We start from the raw sequence: 23,098 nt of genomic DNA, 5'->3' as shown, positions 1-23,098 counted from the left end.
TGATGTTATTGAACAGATTCATTTGTAGCTGTTTTAGCTGCTTTTTAAAAGCAAACATACCACTCTTTTGTGTGCTGCATTCATAAGCTTTCACAGACAGTTCACCCTGGTAATCACTTAGTGGAAGGCTGACCTTCACCCTGGTTTTGCTGTTGTTTCCCAGGTTGCACTGAAGACAGCTTCTTGGATTCTTCCAGCTAGTGTTTGGAGTTGCAGACAAGATGAATGTGTCAGGCACTAAATTGCAGAGATGGTTTGTGGAGCTAAGAAAAACAATTGCTCTCTTTTCTGGATACATCCTTAGACCAGAAATCTACTGTGTAAATATTTGGGCCAGGCAGTCTGTAAATGAGATTTAAAATTTTACATTGATGTTAAAAAAAAATCCATTCTTAATGCAGGGTCCAAGTTGTGGGAGATACCAAGTAACTTTATTTAAGAAGAATTTCCTTTCTGCGGTATTGAATGAATATCTTGTATGTTACTGTAGAACCCAGCAAGTGAGAAAGAAGCACATAATGTATGTCCAGTCATTTTATGCATCTGCTTCTCTGTATAGAATCTCTTAAAAGCTTCCTTTCCCCTTTGCAAGTGGGAAAGTGCCTTACTTTGTCAGTAAAGGATAGTGGACTTTCAAAAACTTTATTCCATCCTAATTAGACTTAGTGTTTCAGAATACATTGAATTATCTCATAAGAAGTATAGTTTTGCCTAATCTTTATCTTTCTGCATGACAATCCAGGTCCTCAATTCATCCCTTGAGTAACTCTGAGGATACCAGCATAGCTGAGGTATTAATGTAGACCAGAAAATACCATATGCAGAATCCTTCATGTGATAAGAGGCTACTGGGTAATTTCTGCCATTGCTATATGCTAAAGTAACTTGACAAATACATAACATAACCTTAATTCCTTCATAAGACATGTAGTTAGGAATTTGCTCTGCATCTGGAGATTATCTCACGTCAGGTAATGCTTCTTCTTCCTTGCAAAGAAGTAGTTTGTTCTCTAGAAATTCCACATTGCCACAATATTAAGAAAATATGGCAAATCTAAACTTCATGATAATAGACACAGAATGGAAAGCTGTCTTCTCATCCAAAGTGATTGTTCAGAGACAGCACTGTGTTCATATGCAACTGTCACATATTACCCCGCTTTTTACCACTAATTATAGGGCAATGTACATAGTTCTCCCTTATTCTACCACAACAACCCTGGAAGGTAGGCTAGGCAGAAAGAGAATGATGGGCTCAAGATCATCCAGGCCCATTCCACATGGTGGTGGCCGAGCTGAGCTGCCGCCAGTGCAGTAGGGGGCACATTTCGGCACCAAATCCACTCCAGCGTCATAATGTGTCCTCTCAGGGGACATATAAAATGTGTCGTCCCCCCCCAGAAACAAAGCAGTGACAGAGGGTTTATTTTGCAGGAGGGTGGGACTGCATTCCATGCGATCCCACCTCCTTGCAAAATATAAATGAATGCTTCAGTCTGTGGCACAGCAAAGCCGGCCAGGGAATTCTTTGCTCTCCCTAGGCCACCTTAGGGCAGGGAGGAGCCGGGACTCTTTTCTGTCCACATGGGCCTGCTGTGAGGGCATGATCCGTGGCAAGCCTGGGAGGGAGCCTGCCCAGCAGCTGCATCATTTTGGAAGTGGGGATTTGCCCACTGTAAAGAAAGGACCAAAATCTGACTTTTTGGTGGAAAGTGCCATCAAGTCACAGCCGATTTATGACACCCTTTTAGGTAGTTTGCCATTGTGTGTCTCTGCATAACAACTCTGGATTTCCTTGGTGATCTAACATTTGAGTACTGACTAGGGTCAACCCTGTGTAACTTACAGGATCTGATGAGATCAGGCTAGGCTGGGCTATCCCAGTAAGTTGGAAAACTCTAATGACAGTGGGAACCACATGTGATAAATGCCATATGTTATTCTGTTTTTGCCAGCACAAGGGCCTCTCCTGCATCATAAACTCTCTTTGCACATGGGAATAATCCTTGTTCATAGTGCTGAGTCAAACAGTGGCAACCTTTGTCACCCATCAGCAGTTACGAGAGTGATGTGTTTAGTTTTGTTTTCTCATTTCAAACTTTTCTTTTTGCCAGTACCAGAGGAAGCTAAACAGTGAATGGGAATATTTTCACTATGATAGTGTTTGGAGCGAAGAAGTATTCTGAATATTAGCAGAAACTTGCTGTGTTTTCCAAGCTTGTGAATGAAACATCCCCTGAAATTCTCTCTCTCTTTTTATCTATATTTCTTTTAGATGACGGAGGGCCGCCGGTGTCAAGTGCACCTTCTTGATGACAGGAAGCTGGAACTACTTGTACAGGTAAGAAATTGCATCTGCAGATTTGAGTGCGTGCCACATCTGGCCCCCTCCGCATTGCAAAAAAGTTTTAAATTTAATTAATGGCATCCCCATTTGTCAGCTTCCTTTGGGTTTTGATTCGCTGTCTCAACAGAATCGAGGTTCATCAGTGCATAGATAGGAGACCTAGAAAGGAAATCTGCTTTTCCTTCAAAGGGGTTAATAATTCCATTTTTATGCTGGTGGAGCTCTTTCAGATATCAGATAATTAAAAGGCTATGGCCTTCTTTTTTTCAGGCCAAGGATGAGACATCACTCACCATGTTCTGGCCCAGTTTTAACTCCCTTGATGCCTCTGCATCTTCTGTTGCCCGCACTAGCTGTCTGTCAGTGCAAAAAAGCTCCAGTTTTGAAGAGCTGCCATCTACCATCTCTGAGATGACTGGGCTTCTATGAGTGGGTAAAATGACCTAAATATGGGTAGGCTGGGTGTCACATTAAATTTATAGCACATGATTGCGCTACAAGGGGTATGTGGCCATGATTTGAGTTTGAGACCTCCTTTTTTTTGAGGAATAAAATCTGAACTCAGGAGGCTCCCATAACAGCATACTTCTCCAAACAAAAATATTCCTGCAGATAGAAACTTAATCATGTCAGGGAGAAGGATTGTAGCCTCTTTGTGATGATTTGCTACAGGAAAGTTTGTAGGGTGAAATGTGCACACAACAGATATTTGTGGAGGAAAACAATATCTAGATAGAATCATAGGGTTGGAAGGGGTAATACAGGCCATCTAGTCCAACCCCCTGCTCAATGCAGGATCAGCCTAAAGCATCCAGGATAAGTATCTGCCCAGCCACTGTCTAAAGACTGGCAGCGAGAGGGAGCTCCCTACCTCCTTAGGCAGTTGATTCCACTGCTTAACTACTCTGGCTGTGAAAAATGTTTTCCCTGCTATCTAGCAAATATCGTTCCCCATGTAGTTTAAACCCATTACTATGCTGCCAACAGGAACCTCTGCTGCCAACAGGAACCTTTCCCTGCCCTTCTCTATGTGACAGCCTTTCAAATACTTAAAGAGGGCTATCATGTCCCCTCTCAGCCCCCTCTTCTCCAGGCTGATCATTCCCAAGTCCCTCAGCCTTTCCACATAGGGCTTGGTCCCAAGGCCCTGGATCATTCTTGTCGCTCTCCTCTAAACTCATTTAATTTTCTCCACATCCTTTTTGAAGTGAGGTCTCCAGAACTGCACACGATACTCTAGGTGGGGTCTGACCAATGTGGTATACAGCAGGACTATGACATCTTGTGATTTTGATGTGATGCCTGTTGATACAGCCCAACACTGTGTTTGCCTTCTTTACCATCACATCACACTGTCTGCTCATATTTAGCTTACAGTTTCCCACAATGATATTCACACACACTGCTACCCAGAAGTATATCTCCCATCCTGTATGCATGATTCTGAGTTTTGTGACGCAGATGTAGAACTCTACATTTCTCCTTATTGAATTGCATCTTCTGGGCTGTTCACTGCTCCTCCCAATTTGGTATCATCCTCAAATTTAATGAGGAGTCTCCTCTCATCCAAATAATTGATTTAAAAAAGTACTGAGCCCTGTGGCACTCCATTGTTCAGCTCCCTCCACTCTGATAAAATACAATTGACATCTACTCTTTGGGTGCAGTTTTCTAGCCAGTTCCCTATCCATCTATGCATCCGAACATCCAGCCTGCAGTCCTCCAGTTTACTCATCAGATCATCATGGGGATCCCTGTCAAATGCCTTACTGAAATCTAGGTAAACAACATCCACTGAGTTTCCACGATCTAATAAACCCATCACTCGGTCAAAGAAGGAAACTAGGTTGGTCTGCCAATCAGCTTCACTGGGGGGGGGGGGGTCCCAGTTCTAGCAAGGAATGAAGTGGAGAAGTTCTCTCAACAATTAGTTTGTGGGATTTGCTTCCAAAGGAACTTCCGTGTATTGACACACTGCCAAGGGCCCAGAAATCTATTTTAGCCTATAACCCAACCAGAATCATAATGGGAAACCACCCCAATAACCTAAAAGCACAAATTGTTTCCATATGACAGGATTGTAAAGACATTACATAAATTTTGTTTCTTGTTCTTGACGTAGCAGTGCCCATTCACTCTGCTAAAACCTAATTCCACTGTACAGATCTTGCCATTATATAAACCATTTTTATTGTTGCTGCTTTGGCCAAATCACTTCTGATTAATGATAAGATCTGCACAATCAGATCTCTCATGGCTGATCAGAAGCCTGCTGAGCATAAGCTCTGCTCACTTTCCAAAAATATTAGGTGGCCACTATAGCAGTTATGGGCATCATTTTGGGGACTCCTGGTACAGTAAGATAGGGTGAGTGTTAGTATCTATCTTGCACATATTGTCTCAAACAACTTGTGAGGTGGGCTGTTAACTATCAGGACAGCTAAGGGAGAATGGATTTCATACAGCTGTGTAGTGAGTTCACATCTGAGCTGAGTTTTTGAATGAGAGTCTTCCCAGCTCACTCTCTTGCCCAGTGTAGCCCACAGGTTCTCAGAAGAAGTCTCCAAAGGGTTAAACAAAATGGTTAGAAAATGTCAGCTGCCTGGTGCAGTCAGAAACAGGAAATGAAACACACAGCACTTAAATTCCTGTCCCTCAACGGGCATTCTTGGGGTGAGCCACGCTGAATGTTAGCCTCATTCTAGCAAAAAAGGAAGAAGATGAATGGGGGCCTTTTGAAAATGATTTGAATCACAGGAAATGCATTTCAGGACTGCTTTGTATTGTGCAGATGGCTGGACAGGGTTATTTCAAAACCAAAAGGGGCAGCAGATAATAGGCAGGCTGGGAGGAAGGGAGTAAACTTTGAGAGAATAGCCCTAAAAAGACATTTTTGCTCTTTACAGTCCTTATCAAAAAGTAATTTTCCTAGTGAGCGCTTGTTTGGTTGAGGCTTCAAGTGAGAGACAATCCGATAGATTGATTTACTAACCAAGGAGATCTGGGTTCAGATTTCTATTCAGCCTATTCAGTGGATGAGCAGTGGCCAGCCATTCTCTCAAACTAACCTACCTCAGAGTTTTGTTGTAGGGATAAACTGAGGGAGTGGAACATCTGTACCATGTGTAGCACTTTGAGCTCCTAGGAGAAAGGATGAGATAAAAAGTAATAGGTGAGAGGAGAGGATCATCCCCATACAAAGCCAGTGTTGGACTACAATCTGGGAGACTCAGTTTCGAATCCTCCCTCTGCCGTAGTCACACACGCTCAAACTAACCTACTTCATAAGGTTCTTGTGAGTATAAAATGGGGGGATGATGGTATAAGTTGAGTCCTCCTTGAGAAGAAAGATGGAGTATTAATAACATCAGCAAGTTATGTGATGTATAGTAATGAGCTCTATGCAATTGGGCTGGTGGCCCTGGAAATGGGGCAGAAGAAGAAGAGTTTGTTTTTATACCCTGCTTTTTCACTACCTGAAGGAATCAAAGTGGCTTACAATTGCCTTCTCTTCCTCTCCACACAACAGACACCCTGTGAGGTAGGTGGGGCTGAGAGCGCTCTGACAGGAGTGTTTTGAGTACTGACTAACCCAGGGTCCCTTAGCTACTGCATCTGGAGGAGTGGGGAATCCAACCTGACTCTCCAGACTAGATCTAAGCTGGATCTCTGGTATGTTCTGAGGTTTGGACATGATTCCACTTTTTAACATATGAGTTTTAAACATTTAGGCATCATCTGTACCAGCCTAGGAATTCTTCATGAAAAATCATACTTGGATAACATTTTGGGAATTTTTCTTGTTTTAAGTACAAGATATCAGTGGGAAGAGGGCCTGTTAATATTAGTAAATTATTGAGTTTATATGGAAGATTATACCAGACAATGGAAAGATGTGCTGTTCAGGAAGCAGAGCAACAAAGGTGATTATGTATCCTTCCTGGCAGAGGCAGTCCTTGTAAAAAGAAACACTACTGTGCCACAAAACCTGTTTGAAATTTATGCGCCAGTTTTGCAAATTTGTAAAACATGGCTGAGGAATGCAGGAAGTTCCAGAGCAGGAAAAAATGTACCAAGCTTTTTTTTCATAAATAGATCATTGTCAGACATGCATAAAAATTTACCTATCCTTTGCCCAATGTCAGACAGATGTTCCTGGGCCCTGTTTTGAGACAAAGAAGTCTGTATGAAAAACTGCCAAGTGTCCCTGGCTGGAAAGATACAGCTTCTGCCTTAAGAGATGTTTTCATTTTTTTTCTCTCATCAACATAAGTCTGTAGGTGTTTCTTGTTGCAAACTTATTAGTTTCACTGTGTACCATGCCAGTAATCTGTGTAAACAGATCACATAATAGAAACATAGTTTTTGTGCTGTTGTTGTTGTTAGGTGTGAAGTCGTGTCCGACCCATCGCAACCCCATGGACAATGATCCTCCAGACCTTCTTGTCCTCTACCATTCCCCGGAGTCCTTTTAAATTTGCACCGACTGCTTCAGTGACTCCATCCAGCCACCTCATTCTCTGTCGCCCCCTTCTTCTTTTGCCCTCAATTGCTCCCAGCATTAGGGAGTCCTCCCTTCTCATGAGGTGGCCAAAGTATTTGAGTTTCATCCTCAGGATCTGGCCTTCTAAGGAACAGTCAGGGCTGATCTCCCCTAGGACTGACTGGTTTGTTTGCCTTGCAGTCCAAGGCAGAGGTCCCCAACCCCCGGGCTGGGGACTAGTACCAGTCCATAGATCAGTCGGTACCGGGCCGCAGCTCTTCCTCGTCCTCATCCCCGGGTCCTGCCTCGGGGGCTGCCCTGCCACTCTGCCGCTGGCTCACCTTTTGTGCTCTCCGGGGGCCGCCATAGCTGGGGCTCCCCTTCAGCGTGGCACTGCGCAGCGTGGCACTGCGCCCCCAGTGGGCGGCCAGAAGTCAGGGGCACCGGTGGGAAAGGAAGTGGAGCAGGGGCTCAGGCAGTGGCAATGTCCCTCGGCAAAAGACTACCCCCCCCCCGGGTCTCAGTAAAATTGTCACTTGTTGACTGATCCTCAGTGATAAAAAGGTTGGGGACCACTAGTCCAAGGGACTCACAAGAGTCTTCTCCAGCACCAGAGTTCAAAAGCCTTAATTCTTTGACACTCGGCCTTCCTTATGGTCCAACTTTCGCAGCCATACATTGCAACCTGGAATACCATAGTCTTGACTAAATGCACTTTTGTTGGCAGGGTGATGTCTCTGCTTTTTAGGATGCTGTCTAGATTTGCCATAACTTTCCTCCCCAGGAGCAAGCGTCTTTTAATTTCTTTATTTATTTATTTTTGCTTTTTTGTGTGTTTTTGTGCTATACCAGTGCAAAATGCAATGGGAAGGGAGTACTTCAAGATAAAGTTCTCTTCCATATTTAAGCAAATCCCCTCACACAGCACTTCCCCCATGGCACCTCCCAAAGGTCCCCTGAACCTCTCAAGTAGGGTTGCCAAGATCCAGGTGGAGTCTGGAGATTCCCTCAAATTACAACTGATCTCCAGACTACAGAGATCAGTTCCTCGGAGGACATGGTTGGAGTCTATAGGATCACATCCCTGCTAAGGTCTTTCCCCTCCCTGAACTTTGCTTTCTTCATAGATTACCACCAAATCTCCAGGAATTTCCTAGCCTAGAGCTGGTAATCAGGCAGTATTTCTGGAGAGGAAAGGCAGGAAACCCCCATTTGTCAAATGAAACTTCACTCATTTGGGGGGGGGGGAAGGATCATCCATCTGTCAGGGTGTACTACACAGATGTTTTTAAAAAGCACTTCCCCCATGCTTTATTTTGCCACAAGTGTAGTAAGTCTGAAAAAACTTTGATCAAAAATGGAATCAGAAAGAAGCCTCTTTTTGAAAATGCCGAACAGCAGGGCCTGTTTGCATAAGGAGAACTTGCAGGGTATCCCGACCTGGGGCAACTCTAGTTCAAAGACCAAAAGGGAGGGAGGGTCTAGAACTGGAACCATTGAAACCCAACTGGTAACAGTTAGGACCTTCAAAGATTTAATGTCTGTAAAATTGTTGGAATTATATTCCTTTTATTGTGCACAATTTATAGAAACATATATCCAGCCCATGGGCTATTGCAAACCAGTGTGCTGTGCACTACGTGAACCAATAGATCAATGTGTTTTGACCCTTATAGCGTCTTCTTCAAAGGTCTGGTTTTAAACACACCAGTTCTTAACACATATAACATATGTATAGCAGCCAATATAAGCTCCAGAGTAAGAGCTGTAAAGTATCATAGTCACTTGAGATGATGTCTAGTTATCAGTCATTAGCTCTCTTCCAAAGGCTGCTCAAAATTTTCAATGGTGTGTTTCCGTATTAGGGCATGTATCGCAATGAATGAAGTCTGTCTGTTCATTCACTATATTGCCAATAATCTTTTAAGGAAACATTTTTTGAAATGTAAAACTGCCCAGAGATAGGGAGTGGAGAGTTCTTGAGGATACTAGAGGCAAAGTCCATTGCACCCAGGGAAACAACAGGTGCTAGAATGCACACCTGCATTGTGGCCTTCCTACTGGCTGGCTACATGGCAAAAGCTCCTGCCCACCTCTGGAGTATTGAGGCCCCGCCTCCAAACCACAAGAAACATTCTTGACACAGGGGTCACCAACCTCCAGGTACAGCCTAGACATTTCCTGGAATTTGAGGTCATCTGCAGACTATAGGTATCAGCTTCACAGGGGAAAATGGCTGTTTGTTTTTTTTCCGGGGGGGAGGGGGGCTCCGCAATGACAACTAATCTCCAGGCTCCTGGAGATAAAAGGGCTTGCTTGGGAGGGAGGAACCCAGTGGCTCTGTGCCCCGGAGAGTTTGCAATATGCCAGTCTTCAGGTGGGACCTGGGGATTTGCTGGAATGGAAAGTCATTTCCAGGCAACAGACTTCATTCCCCCTGCAGAAAAGGGCTACTTGGGAGGGGGGACTCTCTGGTTTTGGATCCCATGGAGGTGTAGGGATGCCATACAACATGAATAACATGAGCATTAACTTTAACATAGGTACAAACTATAATAATACGAACAGGTCCAGATTAGAACACATGGGTGGATTTTTCAGGAGAGAGAGCTCCCTCCTGATTGGAGCTAGACTACCAGGAGAGGCCGTTCCTGGCTGAGGGCCATGGCTTACTCATGAGTAAACATTCCCAGGGTAGATACTTTTCTTGGCTGCCCTGGGTTCCAGCGAGTCCTCATGGGGTCATTTTTGGGTCTCACTCTCCAGATAGCACACAGAGGCTGCCCCAGGAGGCTGCTCACTCTCCCCCATGTCCTCTGAGTTAAAAGAGGCTAGGGCATCTTACTGGCAGCAGGGCATGCTCTTAGGCTGCCTCCTCTTCCACCTAGCAAACATCTGAAGCCGGCAGGAAGTTGGAGAGCTAATTTCTTATCAGCCCTTCCTGGCCGAGAGCTCCCTTCTGATTGGGGCTAAACTACCAGGGTAGGGCTTTCCTGGCTGAGGGTCATCTCTTATTGGAGGAATATGTCTATGGGAGCAAATCAGATAGGGAGTAAATTGTCTGTATGCCATTTGTGTTGATTAGCCCTGATTGGCGGAGTACTATTTGAACAGATTGGCCCTCATTGGCAAAGTGCAATTGGAATTGATTGGCCTTCATTGGCATATTGCTCTCCCTCTTTGTTGCACACCCTCAGGGAGGGCCAATCATGTAGGGAGTGAGTTGTCAACTTGAACTTTAATATGTTTAATGATGAGCTTTATTATGTTTAACTAGTAATAGAGCCCGTTGTATGAGGAATACAGCTGGCACTAGCAACTTACATTTTGTCGTGTCCCCCGGTGGCAGCTCTGTGGGGCGGCGGCTGTGTGTGGTGGCAGCCTAATACGGCGAGAGGCGCATAGCGCCTCTCACCGTGTCAGGCCGGGAGCAACTGCGAGCCACGCTGTGCGCGGCTCGCAGTTGTTGGGGCTGGGAATCAGAGGGGCCAATTGGCAGGCGCTTTGCGTCTGCCGATTGGTCCCTCCGATTGTCTGTCCAGAGGAAGGGTCCAATCCGGACCCTCCCTCATCACAGACACATCCCGCCCCAGAACCCCTTAGCGTTTTATTTAGTTCGCGGCACCGCGGGCGGTGTTTAGATGATGATGATGATTCCAGGTTGAGGCAGCCAGTCAGCAGTGCTGAACTATGCTGGATTCCATTTCCAATGTGCAGGATTGTTTTGTCAGGTTTCTTTGAATGGAAAAGCCACTTCCAAGATAAGCCTGGAGATATTTTGGAATAGAAAGCAATTTTTCCCCACAGTTGCATGTTCTGTTTGCTTAGCATCTGCTGGTCTGTTTTGTGCACCAGCGTTTGATCCCCCCTTCTTGAATTATATGAGGCTGTTTCCCTGCTTCTTTTTACATTTCTGTTTGAAGAAAATGATTGATATATTCAAATCATTCATCAGCTTCGGTCTCAATTTTTTGCATTTATTTGTTTATTAATTTCTCTCCTGCCATTATGATGAGCTCTTTATACATGAAAGGTTTGTTCAGAGGCCAACTTCTTCTCTACTGGCTCTTATCTAAGTATTATCTAATGCGTATGAAGTAAAGTTTCATTTATTTCAGCTTCTTAGACTGGATTGCAAATATTTCATGTTGCTTCCTTTGTTTCTGCTACAGAAGTTGTTTTTTTGTTATCTGACTTCAGGAAAGAGAATTAATGTTTTATTGTGTAAGCTTTAAAGCTCCGTATATGGAAAAAAGAATTTTTAAAGCTTTATATACAAAGTTAACAGCAAACAGCCACGGGTAAAAAGTGAAAGGCTTAGATATTTCTGAATGGGTGGATTGGCATAAATGTAGTGGTCTGAGTCATAGACACGCATATCCCTTGGATTAGAGCAAGGCCTAATTCACACATTAGAGTGAAAAACAGAGTGTTATTTAAGCAGCAGTTACTACAGGGGTGCCAGAAGTGTGGACACTTTTCATGTTTTCTGTGATAGACGGACATGACAGCAAAAAAATGTTTACTCTTGTTTATGTTCAACCTTGATCTTCCTTTTTTATCAGTGTAGACATTTTTAAATGTGAAGAGGAAGGGGAGGAATGATGGTAGCACCAGTAAGCAACCTCCCGTAGTTTTCCCATCACTTCACTAATCACTATCATCATTACTATCACTATCATCACTAATCACTAAATATTATAAAGTTTAAGTTGTATGCAGATAGCCCACTCCCTAACTGATTGGCTGTCCCTCAGGTGTGTGCCACCAATAGGGAGAGAGCACTCTCCCAATGAGGGTCAATCAGTTCAAATTGCATGTAGTCAACTCAATTCACCTGATTGGCCCTCCCTGGGGGTGTGCCACCAATAGTGACAGTGCACTCTCCCAATGAGGGCCAAGTGCATCAGTAGAAGGAGCAAATCCCTGTTGTCCCAGCTTCCCATTAATATAGGATATCAACAGCCTCACAGTCCTCACTCCGTGATGAATCAGTCTTCTGCAGTCAGCAGTTGTCTTGCTAACATGGCATGGTACCTTTTAAACTGCAGCTCTCTTCCAGCACATAGCTGGCATTGCTTAATGGGCTCATGTGAGCCAGGTGGGTTGACAAGGCAGGGAGCTGCTGCTGGAGGCTGGGCAGAGGAATGAGGAGGTCCTGCAGCACCTTTGGGATCTAAGCCCTGGGTTTTTTGCAGCTCTATTCCCTACTACAGGTCACAGCTTTCTACCTGTTGAACATATGGCTGGGCTGAGCTCTCATTGAGCTGATGCTCAGGTGAAGCTGGGAGCTCCTGGCAAGGCTTTTCCTCTGAGGAGTCCTCACTAACAGGACCTGGATTTGCAACACCTCTCCATGGTCCTAAAGCTGGCCATCAGAGTGCTTTTTGCTTTCCCCCCACCCTCCCACTCCTCAGAGGGGCTGGGGGGATCCATCAGCCTTCTCCACCCAGTCTGGCCCTTGAGAGATGTTGGGGGTGGGAATGTGGCAGCCTTACCTGTCCAGCCTGTCCTTTGGGTGGGAATGTGGCAGCCTTACCTGTCCAGCCTGTCCTTTGGGTGGGAATGTGGCAGCCTTACCTCCCACAGCCTTACCTGTCCAGCCTGTCCTTTGGGAGATGTGGGGGGTACCCCTCAGGCCCTTCCTTTCCTGCCTGCCCTGGCCTTTAGGACATATGGGGGGGCAGAACGGAGGCAGCCCTTCCTTTCCTGCCTGCCCTGGCCTTTAGGACATATGGGGGGGCAGAACGGAGGCAGCCCTTCCTTTCCTGCCTGCCCTGGCCTTTAGGACATATGGGGGGGCAGAACGGAGGCAGCCCTTCCGTACCAGGTCTAGCCTTTGAGAGATCAGGGGTGGGAAGGAGGCAGCCCACCCATCCCCAATGGCCTTCCCCACCCAGCTTGACATTTGGGAGGGCCAGGAAGGAGGCGTTTTGCCCCAATCTCTGTGTGTATTCCAGGTGCTATACCACTACTTGCATATTTGTCCTTCTTCCTTTGTGAAATGCTGGTCATTTTGCTGCTGAATCTGTAGGTCTCTCTTTATATTGTGATCGGTAAATATTGCCTTTCCCAATAATGCTATCTCCCTTTTCATCCCTTATTTTCTTAGTCGGCCATGTTTATATATATTTAGTGTGTGTTGTTCACCTTTAATTTTCCTTAATAAAAACCATTTCCAGTTTGCCATCATATCTAGTTATTTTGGGTTTCACTAAGGGAACAATCTTAGTAGACATTGGTGGGGATCCCAAGTTATTTCATCGTACTTCAACTCCTTAAGCTAAATCTCCCAAAATGATATTAGGAGTTCACTTATTTGGGTAACAAAGTGCTAGGAAATTTTAGCTTGTCAGTGTTAACCACAATCAGTTTTCTTTTATGGAGAGTAGTTTTTAGAGACTTGGTTGTTTTGGGAATGCCTTTTTTACATATTTATATTTTGAGTTGAAAAGAGCAGGCAGGTATTTGTCTCAATTTCTATCCATGTCTCAACAGAATGTGTGAGTTATGTTGTAGTAGCCACTATCCATGAAAGTGTGTTGAGTAAGCATTAGTGGCCACTGATCTCTTTTTATTACATTAAAACAACAAGAAAGCCTGGCTAATTGAAACCAGCAAAACTGGGTGGATTTTTTTTTAATGCTAATACACTTTGGTTTGGCCTAGCAGAAATGACTGAGAAAAGCTTACAGGGAAACATTTTCCAACACAATAGCAAAAGGAAGGGCAGCAAAGCCCAGAGTCATGGACCAGCTATATCTAAGTGGAGATGGAGATGGAATACAGGGCAGAGAATGGTGGTCTTGATGACAAGCCAGGCAAGGAATCTTTGTGTGCACAAAGATCAAGTTGGCTCCAGGGAAATAAGCATAAAGAAATGTGGCTCAAAACAAATTAACCCAAGCAGGTTGACTTGATTCATTCAGATTTCCTTGCTTAAGACCTGGGAGGGAGGGACTAATATCTGGGAGTGATGTGCCAGCTGGTATATGGTTGACCTTGAAGGAGGGGGAAATATGAAATAAAAAGAGAACATTTTAAAGTTAGCAGCCACTTGGAGAGAGCTGCGGTAAAGCTGCACTATCTCTGTTTTTAAATTCTAGGAAACCAAAATACTAAGCCTTAGTTTCAAGTATAAAGGTAAAGGTATCCCCTGTGCAAGCACCGAGTCATGTCTGACCCTTGGGGTTGACGCCTTCTAGCGTTTTCATGGCAGACTCAATACGGGGTGGTTTTCCAGTGCCTTCCCCAGTCATTACCGTTTACCCCCCAGCAAGCTGGGTACTCATCTTACCGACCTCGGAAGGATGGAAGGCTGAGTCAACCTCGAGCCGGCTGCTGGGATTGAACTCCCAGCCTCATGGACAGACAGCTTCAGACAGCTTGTCGGTGCCTTACCACTCTGAGCCACAAGAGGCTCTTTTTAGTTTCAAGTATAAGGATATGTTACTGGTGCATAAAATAAAGATAATTCCTGCCATATTCATTTATGCCCCATTACTATGTAGGGTGTAAAAGCTGACAGGAAGAAAGTTGATTCCTTGGAAGTGCAATGTTGGAGGAGAGCTTTACAGGTGCTGTGGACTGCCAGAAAGACAATAGGATCTTGATTAAATCAAGCCTGAATTCTCCCTAGAAGCTATTTAACTGTAGCTATCATATTTTGGTCACATGATGAAAAGGCAAGACGCCATGGAAAAGATGATAATGCTAGGAAAAGTTGAAGCCAGAAGGAAAAGAAGAAGACCCAACATGAGATGGATTGGCTTAGTGCCAGTATGGTGTAGTGGTTAGGAGTGTGGACTTCTAATCTGGCAGACCTGGTTTGATTCCACGCTCCCCCACATGCAGCCAGCTGGGTGACCATGGGCTCGCCACAGCACAGATAAAGCTGTAATATCAGGGCTCTCTCAGCCTCACCTACTTCACAGGGTGTTCGTGGGGAGTAGCAAACACTTCATAAAGAAACTTCACTGTGTTTGTGACAGCACTAGTCACTGTGTCAATTCCCATGCTGCTCTTAGACCTATTTGTACATCTAGCAATCATTACAATTTACATTGAAGGATTGTCCCATTTAGGTTTGCTGTCAAAAATACTGGGTCTGGCACACTTGTAGTGAGAAATATGACCAATGTAATTCTTATACTTTCATTTTTTAACTTTTTCTGACCAGTGATTGACTATTTTTTGATTGTTGCAGAATTAGGACCTGTCTACTTTTCATTTTTATTTTAACCATTAGACACATGCTGCCACTTCTGCAAATAGTTCATAAGACACGTGAAGATGAAAAACAAAAGTAGAGGGATGGTTACATTGAGCAAGGGATCACTGTAGGTTCGCTATTGCCCAGTGCTAATGTACAGTGCTATACCTTGTGGAGACCTACTGAACGACCTACAGAATTAATTCAGCCAGCAAATGTGACCAATTGTTCAGGCTAAAATACAAAGACAACCCCCCCCCCCCCCTGTGCCTAATGCTAGAATATTTTTTTGCTAGAAGAATCCCAATTAGAACTCCTATTTGCATTTCTTGGGTGAAAATAGCAGTATTTTCTTTTATTGACAAATACCTAATTAAATTGCTTGCAACTGTGGTTCTGGATCTGCTCCTTACTCCTACACCCAAATGCCAGTGCAATTGGTTTGTTTTAACACAGATAAGTGATTGGTGGAAATGAGCATTGTAGGGCACATCTGAATAGATATGAAATCAGGTTATGCTTCCACCAAATAATGTTGAGTAATTTAGTTCCCTGCAGAGAGTTCTTTGCCACATTCTTCTGTAGTTGGAAGCCATGACACTGAAATAGTTTTAAAAGTAGCTTGCTGCAGTGTTCAACCTGTCCAGTCTTGGAGCTCACTGAATTGCAGTCATGTGACCATGAAGTCAGCTGACCAGAAGAGGGAGGGTCAGAATTCTGACTTCATAGAATCATAGAGTTGGAAAGGATCTCCAGGGTTATCTAGTCCAACTGCATGCAGAATGCAGGAAATTCACAACTACCTGCCCACCACAGTGACACCAATTCCATACCCAAATGATGCCCACTCCCAAAACCAGAATCCCTTACCAGTCTGGCCTGGAAGAAATTTACCTCTGATCCCAAAGTGGCAATTGGTATTTCCCTGGGTATGCAAGAAAGGGCCACAAGAGCCACGCATCGACACAAACCCATCCGCCCACCCACTACAATCTGCCTAAATTCACAGAATTAGCATTTCTGTCAGATGACTATCTAGCCTCTGCTTTAAAACCTCCAAAGAAGCAGAACCCACCACTTCCCAAGGAATCCTGTTCCACTGAGGAATCACTCTTTCAGGAACTTCTTCCAGTTTCTTTTGAATTAATTTCCATCCATTGGTTGAACAAGAGCTGAACAAGAGAGATGGGGGCAGAAAACACAAACCTGAGTACCAGGAAGTATACAGTACTGAAGAATAAGCCAAAGGTCACAGCCTTGATGGAATCCTCTCCATAGCCAAGTATTCTCACCTTACTGTCTTGCTGTTTCTCTCAATCTAAATGGAAAGAAAGGCAGGATGATGGCACCCTTGATCTCTATAAATGCAGCATGTCCTTCCAAAGGACAGTCAGGGGGAAAACCCTGATCATCAGCCCAATGGAATTATGGGTTGAAGAGTGTTGTTTCAAATTAGTGATCCCCACTCAACTCGAGGGCACATTGTGGCTCTTTGATATGCCACTAGTGGTTCTTCTGATCACTACTCACCCCATCTTCCAGGAAATTTGCTTTATTTCATGATTATTACTGAAAATAATGTTGTTTTATAGAGAAGGGACCCTGATTTGGAGAATCCCAGCCTAGCCTTATGGCATCAGATTTCAGAAGCTAAGCAGGGCCAATGCAGAGGCAGAAGACGCCAACACCGCTCTGAATATCTATTGCCTTGGAGATCCTATGGGGTCATCATAAGACAGCTGTGATTTGATGGCAAAAATAGAGGAAGGGGCTGTTAAAAAAGTATCTGCCCGGAGTGCAAAATATGCCACTGCCCAGCTTTTGTCAATTTTGTCAGGTACCCTTCAGTATGTCTAAGAGTGGCCTGTCCAGCTTTGCTGAGACTCTGCTCCCAGAAATATAAAATGGGGCCACTGTTGTTGTCTGTCCTTTTGGCCTCATTGTTGGAGGAATATCTGCTCATGACAGATGCCTACGAGGGCAACTTTGGGAACTCTGGTTCGTGAATGGATTTGTTTCTCCTCCAGCTGTTTTATTTCTAAAGCCTTCCTTGTCCTCTGGGGACATGTTCTTTTTTGCTCCCCATAGGGAGCATTGTAATTTCACTACCTAGAAAGCAAAGCGTTTTTAGGATGGACGCACATGCAACCCTTCTCGCCTCCATTCACCCAGCCTCCTGCAGGAAGTACAGATGGGGGAGATTCCTCCCTGTGGCATTTGCTGGGCCTGCTTTGATGTGGCATGTCAGGATGCTTTTGTGGTTAAGAGATACCAGCTTTTTCTAATTGTTTGGACAGAGAAGCTGACTGTTGGCTCAGAACTGGGTCATGTTTAAAAATAAGTACTGCTTGCATTACCTCATTGTGAAGAACAGGACATGCAGTCACTCTCCTCTTGACTCCTTTTCCCTTGACCTGTTCCTCACAAAGAGTCTTTCAGACCAGCAGGGCACAAACAAATTATCTAATTTCTGCCCCTTTCTAGCTGTCCCTTCCTCCGTCAGTTTACTAAATTATACTGAAACAGTCAATCCATCAAGGTCAGTGTTGTCAGTTCAGACTGGCAGTACCTCTCCCAGGTCTTTTACATTAATTACTACCTGATTCTTTTAACTGGAGATGTTGGGAATGAGCTGCAGCCCATCCTAACATCTAGATAGGTCAGCCAAGACGATCACAGGGATGGCTGCCTGCCTTTTGAAGCACTCTGGAGCTTATTTGCTTAGTTGTTTCAGGGACGATATGATAAAAGGTCTATAAAATTGTGCATGATGTAAAGAAAGTGGATAGAAAGAATTTTTTCTCTCCCTACCTACCTGTGAAATTGATGGCCAATACCTTCTGATTGACAGTAGCTTCAAGATGAGTGGAAGGAAATACTTTGCTTTTGATGATTTGGCTTTTACTGTTTGTGTACAAATTAATTCTTTTGATATGAGAATTAGAAATTAATAGTAGTTTGCAGTTTCCAAACCAGTGGGGTGCCAAGGGCAGGGCAGGGCAGGGCAGGGCAGGGCAGGGAGGAGCCCTTGAAGCCAGCATCATGCTGCATACAGCTGAATGTCTTTCCTTTTGTTTTTAAACTATTGTTCTGACCACAGCTACTAGGGGTGTAGAGAAGTCTAAGCAAAGCAAAAAGGATTCTCAGATATGCTAGGTCATTTTCTGCAATAGTCCAGACTTTCTCTTTTCCTTTCCTTGCACCCAGCTCATCCAGAACTTGCAAAGCAGTAATTAGGTTGTTGCAGCAAAATAAAACAACCTTTCCTTCTTTAATTTTGCTCCCTCTTTTCCACATTTCTCATTAATTCCTGTCTCCCTTCATCTGAATTTTTCATGTTCTCACTAGTTTTGCCAGGCATTGAACAATGCACTGGGTTCTGCTGAGCTTCCAACCCTCCCTCTCCAACTTTCTTGGAATGTGATTCTGTGCATGACATCATCTGGTATTGCCACAATGGCACTAGGTTCTGCTGGGCACTCTATGATTGCACTGATACTGCTGGGTACTCTGTAAATTGCACTGGTTTTGCTGAATTTGCAGAAATGCCCCCCACCTTCAGTTTACGCTGCAGAGATTCCATGGTTTGATTTTAATCCTTTGGAAACAATGGAACAAGTGGGCACTTTCTTGGGGGGATAGTGGGTTTCTTAACATCCAATTTGGTGAAGCTTGTGATTACTATTTTGTGATGCTTTGGCTAGAGTTAGTTAATAAAAGGTAATACAAAGGTGGACTCCTGGTTGTCAAAAATGTCTTGTAGTAGATGTTTGGGATGGTCAATTCTTGGGTTTCAAAATGGAGAACAGAAGCTTTTCCAAGTGCCTGCTCAGAACAGTAGTTATAGAGATCAAATAAAATAATTCAAATAATAAAAAAGCATACCTTGGAAGTTCTGGAAACAGCCTCTCCGTCAGGTCTTCTCTTCAACTTCTGTAGGAAATGCAGGTGAGATGAGAACTAGTGTGTGTGTGTATGGGGGGGGGGGGAGAGATCTAGGAGAGCCATGTACAAAGTATACAAAACCCTGCCTGTCGTGAACCAGGATTGGGTCACCTGGGGATGGTCAGCTTGGACTACCCCATAGGGCTGGGGAAATGGGGTGGTGGAGAGAGACATTCAATGTGCCTACATAGAGATCCTCAACAGTAGGAAAGGGGAAAAATGAAACAAAGAGTAAGAGATGGATTGTAGCAGTTCTTGGCTGCTGAGGCTGGGCATATGGGGGGTGGTGCTGGAAAACTACCTTATTTACTTGCAAAGAGATGATGTCTCCTAAAGGTGCCATATATTCAAAACGTAACTAATTTATTGGAAATGTAAGATACTCCCCTTTATGGTATCCCTAGTCTTGCATGTGATTGAATGCACTTATTGGGGATGTTGTGGATTCCCCAGTAAGCCAAGTGCTTCCAATTCTAGGAATCAACTGCTTTTGTTTGCATTTTAAGTTTTTTTTTTTTAATCATTAATTGGGTTTCCTGTGCCATTCATAAACTTTATATCTCCCATACCTGGCATTACTTTCATGGCATTCATGGCCTGGCACAACAAAGTGACATTTATGTCAGAGCCGGCCCTCAGTTCAAATGAGTTGGACACGTCTGGCCTGGACAAAGTGATGTTGAGGCCTGACTAAGTTTGCATTTGATAATTGATAGTTTATTAGTATTGTTTTTAGAGGATTGAAATTTTTTAAAGTTCTTCAACAGAATCCTTTAATTGTGATGTAAGCTTGAAAGCATTTGAAGTGCTTCATTTATGTTTGCAAACTGGACCACAGTTTGTTGCAAATGCTTTTCCCACTTTTGAATCACTTTTTAAAAGAAGAAACGTTACTCTTTCGCAACCATTCGCTTCTCAGTCATGTGTAAAAAGCAAAGCCATTACAAGGGAATAGACTTTTATAGCTGGGGCTGTGGGACAGCTGGAGGGATGAGGAGGGGGAGTAATGGCTTGCGAGTAAGAACAGGGTCTTCATGGTTACTGAGAAGAATGTTATCCTCTGTATTTAGAGAAACCTCTAGCTGCCTCTTGGGCTAATTTATATTACTTCCTTTCAATAGCCATTTCACTAATGTATGCCATATGTTAATACCTTTCTGCTTGGTGATTTGTGAAGCTGTTACTATTCCCTTTTTCCTCTTGAAACTTAGAAATCTGGCACAGCTAAGACAGATTTATGCATCCTTCTTTAAATAAATCTCAGGACCAACAATTTCAGTCATGACAAAGCATTCCTAGTCTCAGCAAGTCTATAACCCATCTTCTGCAAACGTTCGTTATAATCTGTACATAATAAGATTTCACAAAGAAGCGCAATGTCTCACCTTCCTCGAGGGCAGCCAAACATGCACAGTGCGTGCGCTAGGAAGCATGTGTCTGAGAAGTTGAGATAGTTCACAGCAGGGGTAGTCAACCTGTGGTCCTCCAGATGTCCATGGACTACAATTCCCATGAGCCCCTGCCAGCAAATGCTGGCAAGGGCTCATGGGAATTGTAGTCCATGGACATCTGGAGGACCACAGGTTGACTACCCCTGGTTCATAGGATATGGCAGTAACTATATATTAATCTGGGGTTAAAGACTGACAGTAGGGGTGTTTTTCAGGGTGTTGCAAGTTATATGATAGAACAATCCTAGGGATTTTCCTGCTGGCTGTAATTATAGAAAGTCGGATCCAGACATAACTTTTTAAAAAATCAACGGCACAGAGCTTCCTGCCTCTCCTCCCACTGCAGCCCATGCATCTCCATGAAATGTTACTTCTGGAGGATAGGGAAAACCTGAGGAACAGTTTGACTCTGCAGTAGGAAGAGAAAGGGAAATCGATGGAAATTGCCAGTATAGTCTGGACCCAACCACAGACTGTTCCTGGTCTGATGTTATTTATGACATCCTTATGAATACAGTAGGCGTTGTGACCATTCCGATCGAAGAGTTAAGCACACTTCAAAATCTCTCCCAGTGGAGCTGCGTCTGTTAGGTTCTCAACCTCTTTGAAATGAAAAGTTTCTTCCTTAGACAGTGAACGCTATACAGCCCAGGTTGCGCTTGAATTTTTTTTTCCAGATTCTTTTCAAAGCTAAACTTGTTAATTTATGTTCCTATACCTAGCTTGGAAGGATAAATGTACAAAGTATACAAAACAGCATTGTTGTGCATTTGTCCCTAGTTGTGTGGGAGCTACTTCCCTGACAGCCCCAGCACCCGCTGTTTCAGCTTGCATCCTGATTTTGTGTTGTGATCATGTGAGTGTCAGTGGAAGCAGGCTCTTCAGCCTACATTGAAAGAGCCTGAACACACCCACTGCAGAAATGCTGCTTTGTGAATGCACAAAAAAATTCAGTTTTTTTCTCCTCTCCCATTGTCAGCATCAGCACTATATTAGTGAAAGAAAGAACTGCATTTAAAATTCACATTCAGAGTATATCACTGTTCTGAAACTTGTTCATTAATGGCATCCATGCTGTCCAGATCCAGTTTGCAAATCCATTTTCTTGTGCAACCTCACATGAGCCATAATTTATTTCTCTCTACCCCACATGAGTAAAAAATAATGTTGATCCCCTTTATGCCATAGATGTTCAACAGTCACAAGACACCGCTGCAAAATGGCTGCCTTGGCTTTCAAGGCAAGGCAGTGAACAGGGGTTTGTCACACTCTGGACCAATCCAAGGCCCGAATCATGTGTATGATGTGACAATCAAGCCATCTGTGTTCACCTGGTTAACATGTGTGCTGTAAAGTTCCCAGCATAGTACATGGAGATATAGTCTGTGTTTTGAGTCATCAAAACCAGGCAAATGATACACAAATCAGGACTTCTCATATGCACGAAGGGCCAACTTACACTGTCTCCAAATGGCACAGCTATGATACCTACCACCTAATTCTTGCCATGGAAAATAGGTTATGATGTCTATGCCTTCTCCAGTTTATCATTCTACACAATGGGCAGAATTGTGTTATGTCGTTTTCTTGGCCTGTACATTTCAGCCCTTATATATGATCTACTTTTCCATTTTATTTAAAAATCTGCCTACACATGGAAAACTAACCTGTCAAGGAGAATGGTTCTAGGCTAATGGTCTCCCTGGTGTCCTATTTTTCATTTTGTCAGAACATTTGAGTGGTGAGACTTCCAACAGGATTGTTTCCCATTTGCAGTCTGAAGTGGCAAAATCTAGGAGAAACAACATCATATCCTGCTGCTTGTCTCAGTTGGCTCTTAAATTTTTGAGACCTGCTTGTTTATCTTTTGGCTCAAGGCAATTTATCAGTGATGATTAAAATATCTGAAAGGGAGAAAGCTATCATGTAATATTTGAATGGTATGAAAGATTATCCTATAGAATAAGCAGAATATAAATAGTGTTGCATTATTACATGATGATTCAAACTGCTGTTCAGGAAACTCTGTAAAGTTCTTTAGGAACATACCAAGGGTTCCACAATGACAGAGCTGGTGTGGTGTAGCAGTTAGTGTCAGATGAGGATCTGAGAGATGCAGGTTCAAATCCCCACTCTTCCACTGAAATTTACTAGCCAATCACATATTCTCAACCTACCTTGCAGGATTGTTGTGGAGATAAAATGGTGGATAGGAAAGTGATGTAAGATTCTTTGGGTATTCATTGGGAAGAAAGGTGAGAGATAAATGAAGTAAATAAATAAATCTGGACTCATCAATAATTCTGAAAAACCTTTGGTCAACCATTTTCAGTCTTGAGACAAGGTTTAGTTTAGAGCCTTGTGGTTAGGAGGTGGTATAAAAATAATTGAATGTGTTTTTAAAAACTCAGCTACGAGAGGGCTGGATGATTCTGTGGCATGGTAAGGAATTGCTCATACTGAGTATTCACTGTGAACCTACAACACCTTTTAGAGTCTCATACAATGTGCAGGGTATTATCAAAAGTCAAATAATGTGGAAAATGTTCTCTGAGGGTAGAAATCTTAACAAATAGTTTGGCTGCCAAATCTCTTACTATGGCAAAAAACATACCTGTTGGCAGTGATTTGAGAGGCAACAGGAAAACACATACACAAGT

At 43.6% G+C, this 23,098-nt stretch overlaps 1 protein-coding gene across 8 annotated transcripts in view; it reads left to right on the top strand.

The window, feature by feature from the left end:
• FRMD4A (FERM domain containing 4A) overlaps positions 1-23,098 on the top strand; it is a 406,427-nt gene that overhangs the window by 266,523 nt on the left and 116,806 nt on the right. For all 8 annotated transcript variants that reach the window (XM_077337977.1, XM_077337979.1, XM_077337975.1 and 5 more), the window contains one exon: positions 2,276-2,341. In XM_077337977.1, coding sequence (XP_077194092.1) covers positions 2,276-2,341 — 66 coding nt within the window. The remainder of the gene's footprint in view (positions 1-2,275; positions 2,342-23,098) is intronic.

This window comes from Paroedura picta, chromosome 5 (assembly GCF_049243985.1).
Source record: "Paroedura picta isolate Pp20150507F chromosome 5, Ppicta_v3.0, whole genome shotgun sequence".
Lineage (NCBI taxonomy): Eukaryota > Metazoa > Chordata > Lepidosauria > Squamata > Gekkonidae > Paroedura > Paroedura picta.
The sequence above is the reverse complement of the archived record's forward strand: the minus strand, read 5'-3'. Positions and strand labels throughout refer to the sequence as shown.